Here is a 15,247-nt window from a genome sequence, read left to right as displayed (position 1 = left end):
TAATCATCCTTCTACGATTGTGATAAGATAATGAAGGAAGTGCTAAGTGCTCAACATATGAAGGTTTTATGAAGTTTCTTATAATATTCCTTGGACTGTGAAAGTTGTTTTGACATTTCTATAGCCAGTCACATTTCAGTGATCCTGCTGAACAGTTCACAGGACTTATCCTGTCAGCTTTGATTTAGGATTAGTCATTATTGTCGTTTGTATTGACTTCATCTCTGTTTCCTTTCACTGACAAATCCTATCGTGAAATAGCATTTATACCAGAACTAAATTTCCCGTATGGAGAGAGAAAGAGTATCTTTTCAAAGGCTCAAGTTTTGTTTTAAAGTCAGTTGGTTCAAATTCTAACCCTTTACATAACAGTTTTGTGACCATGGGCAAGTTATTTAACTTCTTTAAGTCTGCATTCAAATAATATCTGCTTTTTAGAACCCTTGATGCTTATAAATCATATGTTTGAAAAATAATTTATTCATCAGTCATTATTGAACATGTGCCAGGACTGTGCTAGATGTTAGACATGGTTGTTGCCCTTAAGGACCTTATCTATAACTATGGTATGTCATGATTCCTAGAAGGGAACTAGAAAGAGCTAGTACCCAGCTGACACAGGCAGGGTATGTCAAAGAAGTTTTCTGGCAGAGATAACTGAATGTATAAGAATGGGCCAGCTGAAGGAATATGGGAAAAGAATTCTAGGAGATGGAGTAGAGTGTGCAAAAACATAACGGCTTTAAAATGTGGTGAGCTGTCACCAGGTGTCCTTTTGAGAGTGACATCGTCTTTAAACCCTGCGTGGCAATCCCTGACGCACCGCCGTGATGCCCAGGGAAGACAGGGCGACCTGGAAGTCCAACTACTTCCTAAAGATCATCCAGCTTCTGGATGATTATCCAAAATGCTTCATTGTGGGAGCAGACAATGTGGGCTCCAAGCAGATGCAGCAGATCCGCATGTCCCTCCGTGGGAAGGCTGTGGTGCTGATGGGCAAGAACACCATGATGCGCAAGGCCGTGCAAGGGCGTCTGGGAAACAACCCGGCCCTGGAGAAACTTTTGCCTCATATCCGGGGGAATGTGGGCTTTGTGTTCATCAAGGAGGACCTCACTGAGATCAGGGACATGCTGATGGCCAACAAGGTGCCAGCTGCCGCCCGTGCTGGTGCCATTGCCCCATGCGAAGTCACTGTGCCTGCCCAGAACACTGGGCTGGGTCCCGAGAAGACCTCCTTCTTCCAGGCTTTAGGCATCACCACTAAGATCTCCAGGGGTACCACTGAAATCCTGCGTGATGTGCAGCTTATCAAGACTGGAGACAAAGTGGGAGCCAGCGAAGCCACGCTGCTGAACATGCTGAACATCTCTCCCTTCTCCTTTGGGCTGATCATCCAGCAGGTGTTTGACAATGGCAGCATCTACAACCCTGAAGTACTTGACATCACAGAGGAAACTCTGCACTCTTGCTTCCTGGAGGTACATACTGCCAGGCCCTTCCATAAATTGTTGAGAGCCCGACAAGTGTCAGATTGAATAATGGCTGTGCTGCTTAAATTAGATGTATAACCACGAATGGTTTAATCTGTCCACCTCAGTTTCTTCATCTGTAAAATGGCAATAATATGTGATTATTGAAGGATTTAATGAATTAGTGAACGTAAAGCCTTAGAACTGTGCTGGGCACATGGTAAGGGCTGTTCTAGGCGCTGCAATAATAGGTGAGATTTTGGGTAGTCATGACAAACTCATGAAGACAATTTAATGCTTGCTTTCCTATATAAGTGTTCACATAAGATTACCAAGTATCCTTTCTTGGGAGTACTGAAATTCCTTTTTCTGGCACTGTCTTTAACTTTTACTGCTAAGGTGTCTTAATAAGTAATGGTGATAGAAGGTACATTGTTTCTTTATTGGTCAAATATTTTTTACTTTATTGCAATTAAATAAAATCCTAAATAGCACCAATTTTAAAAAAAATCTCCATGAGTATATAAAATTCAGTCTGAAATTAAAAAAAAAAAATGTGGTGAACTGCAAGTCGTTCAACATATGTGTAAGGTGAGACAAAAGATTGTGATGGATAAAGAAGTCAGGGCCAGATTAAAAGGGCTTTGTATGTCATGTGAAAGTTACGATTTTATGATGCAGGTGATGGATATTCTCTGAGTAATTTCAAGGGTGATTATAGATTTTTATTCAAGAAGTATTTGTTTGGGTTGGGGGTTTTGAGTAATGTAACAGAAAAGGCTTTGAATAAGTTCCCATAGACTTAGGCAATTAACGAAAACAAGTGAAGCAGGCAGAGTATAAAGAAATTAAACAAAACTGAGGAGTGCAGTTCATGCTTACCTATAGAAGTCAGCTGCTACTGCGCTCCAGGTGATTATTTTGTCATATGGGAATCTGAGTATGTTGTCAATTCTGTTTTTTTTTTTTTTTTTTTTTTCCCCAAGAAAAGTTAGAAATTGGATTTTAATAAAATAGCTCCATATTTTAAAATGTTGGCAACTAATTTTTAAAAAATCTTCAAATACTGGGGATGCCGAATATAACAAAGCTGTGGCTAGAGTCATCCTGAGGTCTGCCCTTTTGCGCCCTTTTTCTTAAATAAGAGACTGTTACAGTGATCCAGATGAGAAAGAATGAGTGACTGGAAAAAAGTTACAGTAAGATTAGATAGGAAGGAATGTATTGATGAGATTTCAAAAGTAAAATTCTGGTGTAGAATTGGTGGGATTTGGTAAATCACTGGATAAGGAAAGGGTGATTTAGTCAAGCTTTGTTAGTAGTAAGGAACAGACTCCCTCAAGACAATTCAAATAATGGATGTTTTATTGTGTGTTTCAGAATCTTGTAAACTGGGCTCTCTCAGGAATCCAGGGATAATCATATTGCCTGACTGGCCCTTATAGATTTGGAAGATGAAGTGGAAATTAAGCAGCATGTTTCTGAGACTCTTTTGTTCACTTGCCTTAGTTTTTTGCCCCATGGGTTCCTTCTCCCTGCTACCAACTAGGTTTTCTTTCCCTCTGCTCTTCTCGTTTTTCCCCTTGCTGATTCATGTTACTCATAGTTTCTGTTCCCTCACAGATTTGTCTTTAGGGTGACTTCTGGTGTACTCCACCCAACCTTGTACCACTTTACCTCTTCCTCTTAACTCTGGAATTGCCCCATGTTTCTCAATTCAATTCTTAGGAAAGAGAGAAACTTATGGACCTCACTCATCTTTTTTCTATGAAGCCACATCATGCATTGCTCTCTGGTTCAAGGACTGAATATCGTTGAACTGAAGTCTTTCCAACCAACTGTGCTGGTGGATGTTAGGATCTCAGTCACATTGCATTTCCCACAGTGTTCCAAGAGAACACATTCAGTTAGAATGAAGTCAGTGCTGGCTGAAATGATGATTTATATATCTATGTTTGATGAGAGATGAATAGGGGAAGTAAAGGCAGGTTGTGCATTCACCAAAATAAGCAAAAAGAGAAGTGGACTTGAAGGATAGGTTCTGAAAACAGTTTAGTAAAATTACTACCATTAAAACAAAATTATTAACACTCATTCATTGCTGGTGGGAATATAAAATGGTGCAGCTCTGTGGAAAATATTTAGCCGATCCTCAGAAGGTTACATGAGTTGGCAATCCTACTTCTAGGTATATACGCGAAAGAATGTAAAGCAGGGACTCACACAGATACTTGCACACTGATGTTCATAGCGGCATTATTCACAATTGTCAAAAGGTGGAAGCAACCCAAGTTACTTGATGAATGGATAAACAAAATGTGGTATATACACACAATGGAATATTATTTAACCCTGAAAAGGAATGAAGTTCTAATAAACACAAAATATTGGATGAACCTTGAAGACATTATGCTTAGTGGTATAAGCCAGACATAAAAGGACAAATATTGTATGGTCTCAGTTATCTGAAATAATGAGAATAAGAAAATTAGTAGAGAATTTTAGAAAATAGGTTACAAGGGGATGGGGTTAGTTAAGGAATGGAAAGTTAAGGCTTAAAATGTACAGAGTTTGTATTTAGGATGATGGAAAATTTTGATAATGGATGGTGGTGATAGTAACAACATTTTGAATGTAATTAACAGCGCTGAGTTATACATTTGATTGTGGTTTAAAGGAGAAATTTTAGGTTGTGTATATATTCCTAGAATAAAAATTTAGGAAAAAAAAAAACAAAAAAAAACCCCATGGAACTGCACAGCACAGTGAACCCTAAGTTAAACTATGGACTATAGTTAATAGTACTATTATAAGAATGTATTATCATCAGTGGTAACAAATGTACCATACCAATGCACAGTGTTAATAATAGTGTGGTATACTGGAACACTCTATTTTATGCATGATTTTTCTGTAAGCCTGCAAAGTCTCTAAAAAAAAATTAATAGTAATATGCTGAGGCTTAGACAATCTTGTTCATAGGTTATACTCAATTACAGAATTAAAATATTTTTTTAATCTTCATTTTATTGAGATATATTCACATACCACGCAGTCATACAAAACAAATCGTACTTTCGATTGTTCACAGTACCATTACATAGTTGTACATTCATCACCTAAATCAATCCCTGACACCTTCATTAGCACACACACAAAAATAACAAGAATAATAATTAGAGTGAAAAAGAGCAATTGAAGTAAAAAAGAACACTGGGTACCTTTGTCTGTTTGTTTCCTTCCCCTATTTTTCTACTCATCCATCCATAAACTAGACCAAGTGGAGTGTGGTCCTTATGGCTTTCCCAATCCCATTGTCACCCCTCATAAGCTACATTTTTATACAACTGTCTTCGAGATTCATGGGTTCTGGGTTGTAGTTTGATAGTTTCAGGTATCCACCACCAGCTACCCCAATTCTTTAGAACCTAAAAAGGGTTGTCTAAAGTGTGTGTAAGAGTGCCCACCAGAGTGACCTCTCGGCTCCTTTTGGAATCTCTCTGCCACTGAAGCTTATTTCATTTCCTTTCACATCCCCCTTTTGGTCAAGAAGATGTTCTCCGTCCCACGATGCCAGGTCTACATTCCTTCCCGGGAGTCATATTCCACGTTGCCAGGGAGATTCACTCCCCTGGGTGTCTGATCCCACGTAGGGGGGAGGGCAGTGATTTCACCTTTCAAGTTAGCTTAGCCAGAGAGAGAGGGCCACATCTGAGCAACAAAGAGGCATTCGGGAGGAGGCTCTTAGGCAGAACCATAGGGAGGCCTAGCCTCTCCTTTGCAGCAACCATCTTCCCAAGGGTAAAACCTATGGTAGAGGGCTCAACCCATCAAACCACCAGTCCCCTATGTATGTGGTCATGTTAGCAACCATGGAGGTGGGGTAGGCGAATACCCCTGCCTTCTCCACAGGCTCCTCAAGAGGGCACTACATCTTTTTTTTTCCTTGTTTTTCTTTAGAATTAAAATATTTTTATGGCTTTAAATTTCATAATTTATATTGAGCACTTAGCATGTGGTTTTCTTTAATCATTAAAGAATGATTAAAGCTCTATGAGGTTTGTGTTTTCTCAACTTTGTAGGTAAGTTGATAATAAATGCAGAAAAGATTCATTAAATCCCAGGACTGTCTGACTCATATAAGTCATGACGTTTTAAAATTTATGTAGTAATGAAACCCATCTGTATTTTAAATTTTAGAATATTTCCAAGTGTCTACAGTGTGTTGTCTTATGATTTAGCATTCATAATTTCAACAGCACATGTTTGTAAAAAGGGGATTGCTTTAGAGATTCATAAATTTACAAGCACTGTTTTCAGTGAGGGTAGGTCTACTTTATGCCAGACAGCCAATTGAGAAATGGAAAATGTAAGCATTCAACATATGCTTTTGTCTCTGGTGCCAGACATCTTATTTAACTTTCTTTTTTAACTCCATTGACTAGATATTTTGGCATTGTGCATTGTGTAGACACATTGATAGAAAAGCCTTTATCAGCCTACATATCGTTCTTTCCCATAGCAACCTTTATATAATGTTAGTTGCCTCATACTAAAATTTGCTATCCATTGACAGTTTGTATGGAGAGAAGGTTTTGTTCCTAATCAATAAACCTACTCTTGAAAGATTATATTGTGACTTGAATAAACCACTATTTTTTTAATTTGAAATGTCTGGGTTCTTTGCATATGAAAGTATTTAAATAAGTAGTTATTGAATAAATGAATATATTTTGTGCCATTTTTGGAAGACTATCACAGGCTGTTTATACCTTTGATGCAACCATCTATGACCTAGTGAGAAGAATTTTTCTTGTGTTTATACAGCAAATAATCTTCCTTATCCTCACTGCTGTCAACTAAATCTTTACTGTTATATTGGCATTTTAAGGATGGTCCTTGAAAATGTATAGGGATGGTAAAAGATTTTTCCTCAAATGGAAAATTAAAATTAATGGTTATTTGGGACTATAGAAATAAGTAAATACAAATGCTAAAGATGGCTGTAATTGGACCAATGGAAATGAAACTGGAAATCAGGGAGGATGAAGGTAAAATATTATAATACCCTAACTCTTTGAGTCACAAGCAGCTGAAACCACAGTTATTCTCCTAGGATAAAAATGAAGTTGATTTAAATGAAACAACATCTAGAAAATTTGAAAATTATAAATATAGAGATGTCTGATGGGGGGAAGCTATCACTTAGGACATAGAATTAACTTCTAGAATTGATTTATTAATAGTTATTCATCATTTTACTCAGCGAGTACTATGTATATTGAGCTGTTACTGTGTAGTTTTGTGTGTGTGTGTGTGTGTGTGTGTGTGTGTGTGTGGTGGGTAGTGTGATGAACTAAAATTAAGAAGAATAAACTTCATTTTACGTATTCCCATAAACTTCCTCTTAGCGTGAAAACAAAGGTGTAAAAATGTTCAGTGCTAAGACTTAAGACACAGTACCTAGAAATCTTATCTTTGCTGTCTTCCCAAGCATGATATGTACTCAATTCCATAGAGATGCAGCTTGTTGAACAGAAGGGGACAGGGTCAGTATTTTACTTAGCTTTCTTACTTCTGAAATTCTCAAAATTGGGGATGATTTCTTAGATCAGAGTCAGTGAAATTTTAGCACCCTTTAAAAACAAGTGTAAAAAGGCTTTAAAAAACAATCATTGGCAAAATAAAAAAATCCACATGAAATACACTGTAGACATGTCTAAATTTTTCCCCAGTTGTAATGTAAGTGTACAGTTTGTAATATAGAATGCTTATTTTCTATTGGCTGTGTTTTTTCTTTCTCCCCCCCCCTTTTTTTTTTTTTTAAGAATCCTGCTATGGAGTATTTATTTTAACCTGCCATGGAGGTGATAATCATATAGTATATCATCATTTTGGAAAATGATGACTAAATAAATACAGTTATATGTACCTCTGTGAAATTAATTGTCCACAAATTATGTGTCACAAGTATTAAATCACCTCTAGACTCTTGTAGTTCCTTAGCACAGGAATTAAATTATTTAAGTAATTGTGATCAAATATTCATATTATTTTGATAATTAGTAAGAAGGCCTGATAAATAAGAAGCTATTGATAAAAATGTAAATAACTGATAGTTTAATATAACAAAAATTCAGCCATGAATTTTATAATATTTTAATAGTTGAGCATCAAGTTAAGTTAAAGCATTTGCTACTTTACTTATGACACTTTGTATATATGTTCCTTTATTTTTAAAAAGAGACATTGTGGCTTTAATAATTTGTTTTACTTCAACAGTAGTATTTTTGTCTCTATTGTTGTTCTACCTCTACATGATTAGGAAGTCTCTTTTCAGTAAAAATGACCCCAAAAACAAAGCTGTTAATGTAATTTGATTAATGCTCATTTTTTTATTTGTCATTTGGATTTAATATTGTATGAGGCAATTTTTGATAAATGTTTTAATGACTTGAATTCTAAGAAAATGCAAGCATTAGAAAGAAAACATGATTTGAAATCCTGATATCAGAAATTAACATTTTTAAATCTTAGTAATTTTTTAAAATAAAAGTACACCTGTTTCGTTTTCTAAAATTTAAAGACCAAATAATAGGCTAATATTATTTGAAGTCCTTTTTTTTTTTTTTTTTGGTATATGTTAAAATCTTAAATGTGCAATATCTATCAAATGTTATAATCACACAGTCACTTAAGTCTCTATGTTAACTGGAAAAATGGTCTATAATAACATGGCATAAGAAGTGCTTTGGGAAAGGAAAAAAATATTTTCTAGGAAACTAGAGATTTGGGTTCTTGACCTGTCTCTGAGTGTAGTTAGGTAATTCTGTAGGTCCAAGTTCCTGCATCTTAAAAATTAAGAAATCAGTCTAGGAGGGAGCCAGTATCTGTGCTGACTCTGAACTGTGAGATAATCCATTAAAGCACAATGTTGTTTTCTAACTTTAAAAATTTGATGGCCTTTAGTATACTTTTTTTATTCATTATTGCTTTTCATTTTGTTTTACAATTACCATTTTCAGCATGTGATAGGTGATTGTTCTTAAGTGTATACAGTTGTCTGTCTCATTTTGATAATTCTCATTACATATCCCTATTAATTTAGAACATGTGCACATTTTACTGACATTTTAATAGACATTTAAAAATGTCACAAGTTTCATAGTAGCTAATTTGGCAAAGATGTGAAATGATTTCAAAAATATTAAATCAGTTTAAGAAACTGCTACTTGATAAAGATTTCAGAATGTCATGGTATGTTCCACATATTTGATTTAAGATGGTGTTGTACAGGCTTATAGCCTTAGAAGCTTTCATTTTATTGATTCTGTAACCATCACTTCTAAAATATTTTCAACATCTGATATTGTTTATCAACAAACAAGAATGAACTTCATTTAGACGTTGATCATTTTCTATCATGTGTTTTTATTATAAAAGAATATACACTTAGTATTTTTGCCGTACAGCAGTGTGTATTTGCTTTTGGCGTCATAGAATTTGGTAGAAGGTGATTAAACAACAACAAAAACAACAACAACAATGAAACAAATTACATTTACCCTGGAATTTTATTTCTTTTGCCAAGATTAAAACTCACAAGGTTGGAAGCTTAGAGAAAAGCAAATTAATATAGTGAAATAACATTATTATGTGGATTTGCAACACTTTATTGGTTATCTAGGAAGAAAAAAAAACTGGAAGGTAGGATGGTTGAGAGAGAAATTAAAAAAAAAAAAAGACTTTTATATTCTTATTTTATCCCATAGGTAAATCCTGAAGTGGGGGGAGGGTCAGCTTGTTCATAACAAGCCAATCTTTTAACAATTCTTGCTTCCCTTTTTATTTGTTGCCACCAAATTTTTGAACTTTCTTTTGGCCACATAGTATTCCCTTTCAGTTTTCTTCATCTTCTTCTGGAGTTCACTTTAGGTCTCTGACAGTTACTATGTAACTACTCTTCTCATGTTGCAAATGGTCTATCTTGTTTTTTAATGTGATTTAAAGCTAGTTTTATGTTTGATAATTCCTTTTCCTTAGCCCTCCTCACCTACCTTAAACTTTTGCTATAAGTAACATGCCCCCCCCCCCCCAAAAAATAAGCAGATTAAAAGGTGACAGGTGGAAAACGTCAGACTCTTGCAACTATTTAAATTTGATTTACTGTGAGATTAACTGTTTATGTTAGGACCAGTTGCGGTGGGGTGGGGGGGAAGCAGGAAACCAGGATATTGAGAACTTGCTACAGAATAAAAGATCATGCTTTACTAACACACATAACAGTAGTTGGATTATATACATTTAGTTGTAAAAAAAAAAATAATGAAGTTGTCTGAAAAGATTAGAAGTCAATATATTTGACTCAAACTTATTGAGTTATGTGTCACAAGTATTAAATCACCTCTAGACTCTTGTAGTTCCTTAGCACAGGAATTAAGTTAATGTAGATAACAGCAGATATTTTTTAACAGTAGTTTTAAGTGTTTATAGGAACAACATTAAAAGATAATTACAGTTTTCTGATATAAGTAGCAGTCTGTTGTGGAGGAAGAGCTACAAAATATATAATTCCATTTTTCTTTTTTACAAATCACTAAAACAATATGAAAATGACATTACATTTTCAATATCATTTCTCTTGGGACTGTGTACTTCTTTTTCGTAGATATGAGTTAAAAATGGTATAGCATAAACATTCCTAAATAGTGAATTGTCTAATGTATTTCATGACTTAATTCCTTCTACCCTTTTATAAATAATGTACTCAGTGTGAGTCTCAAAACCAATCAAGCATGAAGATTTTGTTGTATTGGGAATTAAGTGCCATCTGATAGGTCTGAAGGCAGCCTATCACTTAGCAAGTATGTACACATTTAGCAAGGACCTGCTTCTAATAAGAAGGAATTAAATATATTTCTGATAGCATTTAGACACTGTGTGTGTGTGTGTATCCTGAATAGTTACCATTGATACTTTTGAATATCACATAAGAGAATGAATTTGACCAGTGGCTTATTAAGGGTAAAATAAAAGAAAAATTTGTATGCAATAATTTCTGTTGATTTTGACAGCCCCATTTGCCTCTTTATTAATATGAAACTTTTAATCATTATAAATATATTTACACAGTGAAGTAGCAAAATGGGATTTTTCTACCTCCTTCATTTGATTATCTTATTTTACTAGTATCTCTACCCTTTTTTCTCTAAAAGATTTTGGATGCTTATTTACTCTCCAATCAAGTAGGCTTTAATATTTAAAAGAGTTATTAAGGTAGCCAAAATGTTTCATTGTCTTTCAACTTCTCTTCTATATTAAAAAATTATACCCTTAAATTAACTTTGTTTTTCTGAAATTTAAAAATAATTTTAACTGGTAGATAAAACTTCAGTTGTGACATTAACCGACATTTTCATTTGCTACCAAGCATGTAGTTTTTTTTCACAGATTAGTTCTTAGGACACAGCATATTCTGTAATTACTGTTTCAGTGAATGGATTCAGCTTTTTACATGTTGTGACTTTTTATGAAGAGATAAACAAGTGCTATTTCCTCAAAAAATGCTTAAAAGATAATTAAAACCGCACTTCAATTTTAATTTTGAGTGCTACTGTGACAGTCAAAAGTTATTTTAAAGAAATAATAACTTATGTATACATTTCCATGAAAATTGTTGGAAATTCTTACTGAAACTATCCTTTACTGGTGTAAGACCTTTTGTAATCTTGCATTCATTATCCACACAAAATCCGTTTCTCTATAAGCGTATTTTAATGATTGCTTTATTAATTTGATTGTGTATCATACAACAAAGAAAGAAAACTCTCACTGATGATTTGGGATTTATGTGATTCCTTTCTGGACATAAAATAGGTACTGTAGACTTTGCCTGCAGTACGTGTAGGGATCTTCTCTGACTCTTAACAGATATTAACCAAGGGTGAGCTGGGAGTGTAAACTTAATAGTGGCAAGTAAATGCTTTCATTGCTAGGAAATAAATTGTGATCTGTGATTACAAATAAAGTACACAAAGTTACCTAGGGAACTGCATTATGTTTTTTAAAGGAAGGTTTTGAGATCTATGTTAGAATAAATGTTAAATAAATGTTAAATGTTAGAATAAATGTTAAATGTTACTTTTAAGCATTGGGAAATAGCAAAAAAGCAAAAACAAAACAGAACAAAATCCCACAAATTTAAATTGCTTTTATTAAGTAAATTTAAGTAGGAGCTTTTCTCTATTAGCCTCATGATAGAGGAGATCCAGGAGAAAAAAAACCTTGCAAATATGTTTCTAGTGATCTAAAAGTAGCCAGTAGCTTTCATTTCTAGGATTACATTATTTTTACATTTCAAAATTCTTATGCATCTCATTTGACCTTGAGAAATAAGTGACTAGTCTTATGATTAGCGTTTGATTATTACTAAACTCTCAGTGTTTTGAAATATCTACTTTCTAAAAATAACTAAAGACAGCGTGAATATAATAGCATTTTGCTATACCGGTGGGCAGGATAGGGTCGTTACTTTGCTCTAAGGGAAGAAGGTTTTGCTGTTTTGGGTGTCTGTACAAACAAACCAGACTCCTTCCCTGGGGTATTCTGCCTTCCTTTGCTGTGTGCTCATGGGCCTGTGCCATGTTGATCTTTTTAGATCTATAGCAGAGAGTCAGAGGGTAGGAGGCAGCTCTAGTGATATATATGACAGAGAAAACAATAGCTTCTGTTTAATATTTAATCCTATGCTTGAAAGTCACTCTGTAGTTAAGTAACTGTGCTAAACAATTTTTATCCACAAACATAAAAAAAGGAAGTATGATTGTCAGCCTCCCTTCATTACTTGGAATTGCTAATAGTACCAAAATTAGCTATAACTATAAAGGAAAACCAAATATTTCATTGAAAAATCAAGAATAAGTAATTAAAAAACAAACAAAAAGAAAACAAAGAAACCTGTATACATGTTCGCACTTTATTTGAGTGAATAATTAAGAGTTAACTTAGCCATCCTTCTATGAAGTGTGTACAAGGCAGATTCTATTTCATTTCCTGTTCTACTTTTGACTGTTATTCCTTTATGGTCTATAACAACTCTGTCTTCTAGATTTATAGTCAGGTGTAGGCTTTAGTGGTTCTTAAAAGTTTTGGGTTTTTGTATTCCTTGGAGAACCTGATAAAACCTGGGCTTCCCAAAAAAACGTCTGGCAAACATGGGCACAAAATATACCCTTGGAATCCCTATCATAATAAAGCTCCTTTTTGGATAGATGTATGTATATGATAAAAATTATTGACTTTTTTCTTACACATTTTTAATAGTTTCATTGATAATATTCACATGCCACAGTTATGTGCCGGGCACTGTGCTAGGCGCTACTGATATTTGTTTTAATCAGGATTCTCTAGGGAAACAAAATCAACATGATATTTATATTATATATGAGGGTATGTAAATATTGCGATTTATTATCATTATGTGTGTTGTTCATGTACTTAGGGGTTTGACAAGTCCAAATTCTGTAAGGCAGGCCTCAAGTTGGAACCTCTGATGAAGGTTTTGATGAGTTCCCCAGGAGAAGCTGGCTGGTTGAAGCAGAGATAGAAAGTCTTCTGAGTCCTGAAATCATCAGTTCTACCTTAAAGGCCTTCAACCGATTGGATGAGACTTCTCATTGCTTAAGGCAGTCTCCTGTGTTGATCATAGTTGTAATGAGCCAAAGAAGCAATCAATTGACTATGATTTAAATCCATGAAATGCCTTCACAGTAACAATCAGGCCAGTGGTTGCTTCATCAAACAACTGGACACCATAACCTAGACAGGTTGACACATGAACTTAACCATCACAGTATTTTTGAAGAAAAGCCAGACAGGGTTCCTGCCTTCATTGAGCTTACACTTAGCTAAACCGTGGGTGAGACATACATTAAATAAAAAGCCAAGTGGGTTAGATGCTACAAAGTTGCTTGATTCATGTCTCCTGTTTGCCCACTCATTCTCTATAGTTTAGCAAAAGTGAACTTTGTGAAGTATAAATTGGATTGCTTTCTTTTCCTATTAAAAACCTTGGTGGCCTCAACTGGTACAAAGCCCTTAGTGATGTAGTTCCTGATTCTCTTTCCAACTTGTCATGGAACCATTTTTCATTAGACTCTCTTGACTCCAGGCATACCAGTCTTATTTTAGTTCCTCTATACCTATAGGTTCTGTTGCCCAGAATCATTTTTCCCTCCATGTCACATGATTACTTCTTTTTTCATTTTTAGATTAAAATTTAAGTGTTTTTATCTCAGAGAAATGAAAAACCCCTTCCACTTAACCCCTCTCCCACACATCCACAAATGCACCACAATAGTAACTCCTTACTTATTTATCATACTTATTACATGAACCTATATCAATTTTACTTATATATATTTACATATATATACAAAACATACATATTTTTAGTCTTATTTGTACTAGAATGGTTGACTCCACATGGCCAGGAATCCTGTCTTTGTTTTTAACCAGCTCCTTGCATATAGTATGCTGTCAGTATTTACTAAATATAAAGATAAATAGGGGTGTCCAATAGGGACTCAAGTAATCGTTGGTGTACAGAACTGAAGTGTGAATGGTATATTTGACTAATTGAAAGAAAATGTAGCTAGTGGGCTCAAAGGAACTTGTGCCCAAACCAAAGGAGACCTTGTGGCTTACATTCAGGATTTGCATCTATATTCTAAGAACTGGTTGTAATCAGGAGGTTCGCCTGATCAGAGTGTTTGGAAAGATCATTAGGGTTGTGATGAGGTGAAAGGATTGTGAAGAGGGAAGAGGGAAGTGTGAAAGAAAGCTGTAGGAATAGTGGAATCATCATGAAATCTATTATCTTGCTAAAAGTAGAGACAGGAAAGGGAACAGTTTGTAAATACTTAAAACTTCAAAATCAGTCATAGTTGGGGATGGGAGAGGCAGTGTCAAGGAGGACTCTTGGATTTCTGGCCTGTGAAACCTAGATAAAATGGTGGTAGTGTTGACGGATAACAGGAAAGCACAAAATTGCAGTTATGAATAAAGTGCTTTGGTTTTTATTACAAGTATCCTTCCCCCACCCCTTCTTCAAAGTGTTTATCTTAAGCTATTTTCAAATGCTGGTTGAATAGAAAAGTTTAGCCCTATTGGCTGATCAGAGTTCTCTGATTATAAACAAACACACTTATTTTTTTATTTACAAGGACTGCGATATCCTTGAGCTACATTTCTTTAAACTATAATGTAAGGATATACAGGTCAATTTATTTTTTAATGGAGACTGCTCTTGCTATTTATCTAAAAGAAAACCTAGTAATGTTGTTTACCTTGTTATTAGTATAATGACTTCCAGCCCTGGTAAATGTACCCGAATACACATATGGAAACATCAAGATAGGAAAGTACTATTATATGGGTATAGTTTGAATATGCCACCAGTTTCTTACAAACAATAAGAAATTGTTCTTCTTAAACTACAAAATTTAAAATGTCTTTGTTTTATAGATATAGATAGATAAATGATGAATGTCATTGATTATCAAAACTATTGATTTATTTAGATGTCTATAAATATAAAATGCATATTTTGTGACTTCAAATTGAAAAGATACAGATATATTCAGATGCATCCTTTCTGTTTATTTAGGTAGAGATCCTAGCTTTTTTTGTTTTTTAAATGGGAAATGTGAGTCCATATAACATCAAGTTTAATTTTGAATTCCTTTGCTTTCACTTGTTAACCATTTTAAACACAA

The 15,247-nt window shown here is 34.6% G+C and overlaps 2 protein-coding genes across 31 annotated transcripts in view; both read left to right on the top strand.

Annotated features, from left to right (window-relative positions):
• Positions 1–15,247, top strand: part of ADGRL2 (adhesion G protein-coupled receptor L2) — a 502,012-nt gene that overhangs the window by 361,211 nt on the left and 125,554 nt on the right. The window lies entirely within an intron of this gene.
• Positions 749–1,553, top strand: LOC119527125 (60S acidic ribosomal protein P0-like). The gene has a single exon (XM_037826824.1). The coding sequence runs from the start codon at positions 831–833 to the stop codon at positions 1,536–1,538; it is 708 nt and encodes a 235-aa protein (XP_037682752.1). The 5' UTR covers positions 749–830; the 3' UTR covers positions 1,539–1,553.

The sequence above is a fragment of the Choloepus didactylus genome, chromosome 2 (genome assembly GCF_015220235.1).
Source record: "Choloepus didactylus isolate mChoDid1 chromosome 2, mChoDid1.pri, whole genome shotgun sequence".
NCBI classification, from domain to species: domain Eukaryota; kingdom Metazoa; phylum Chordata; class Mammalia; order Pilosa; family Megalonychidae; genus Choloepus; species Choloepus didactylus.
The sequence above is the reverse complement of the archived record's forward strand: the minus strand, read 5'-3'. Positions and strand labels throughout refer to the sequence as shown.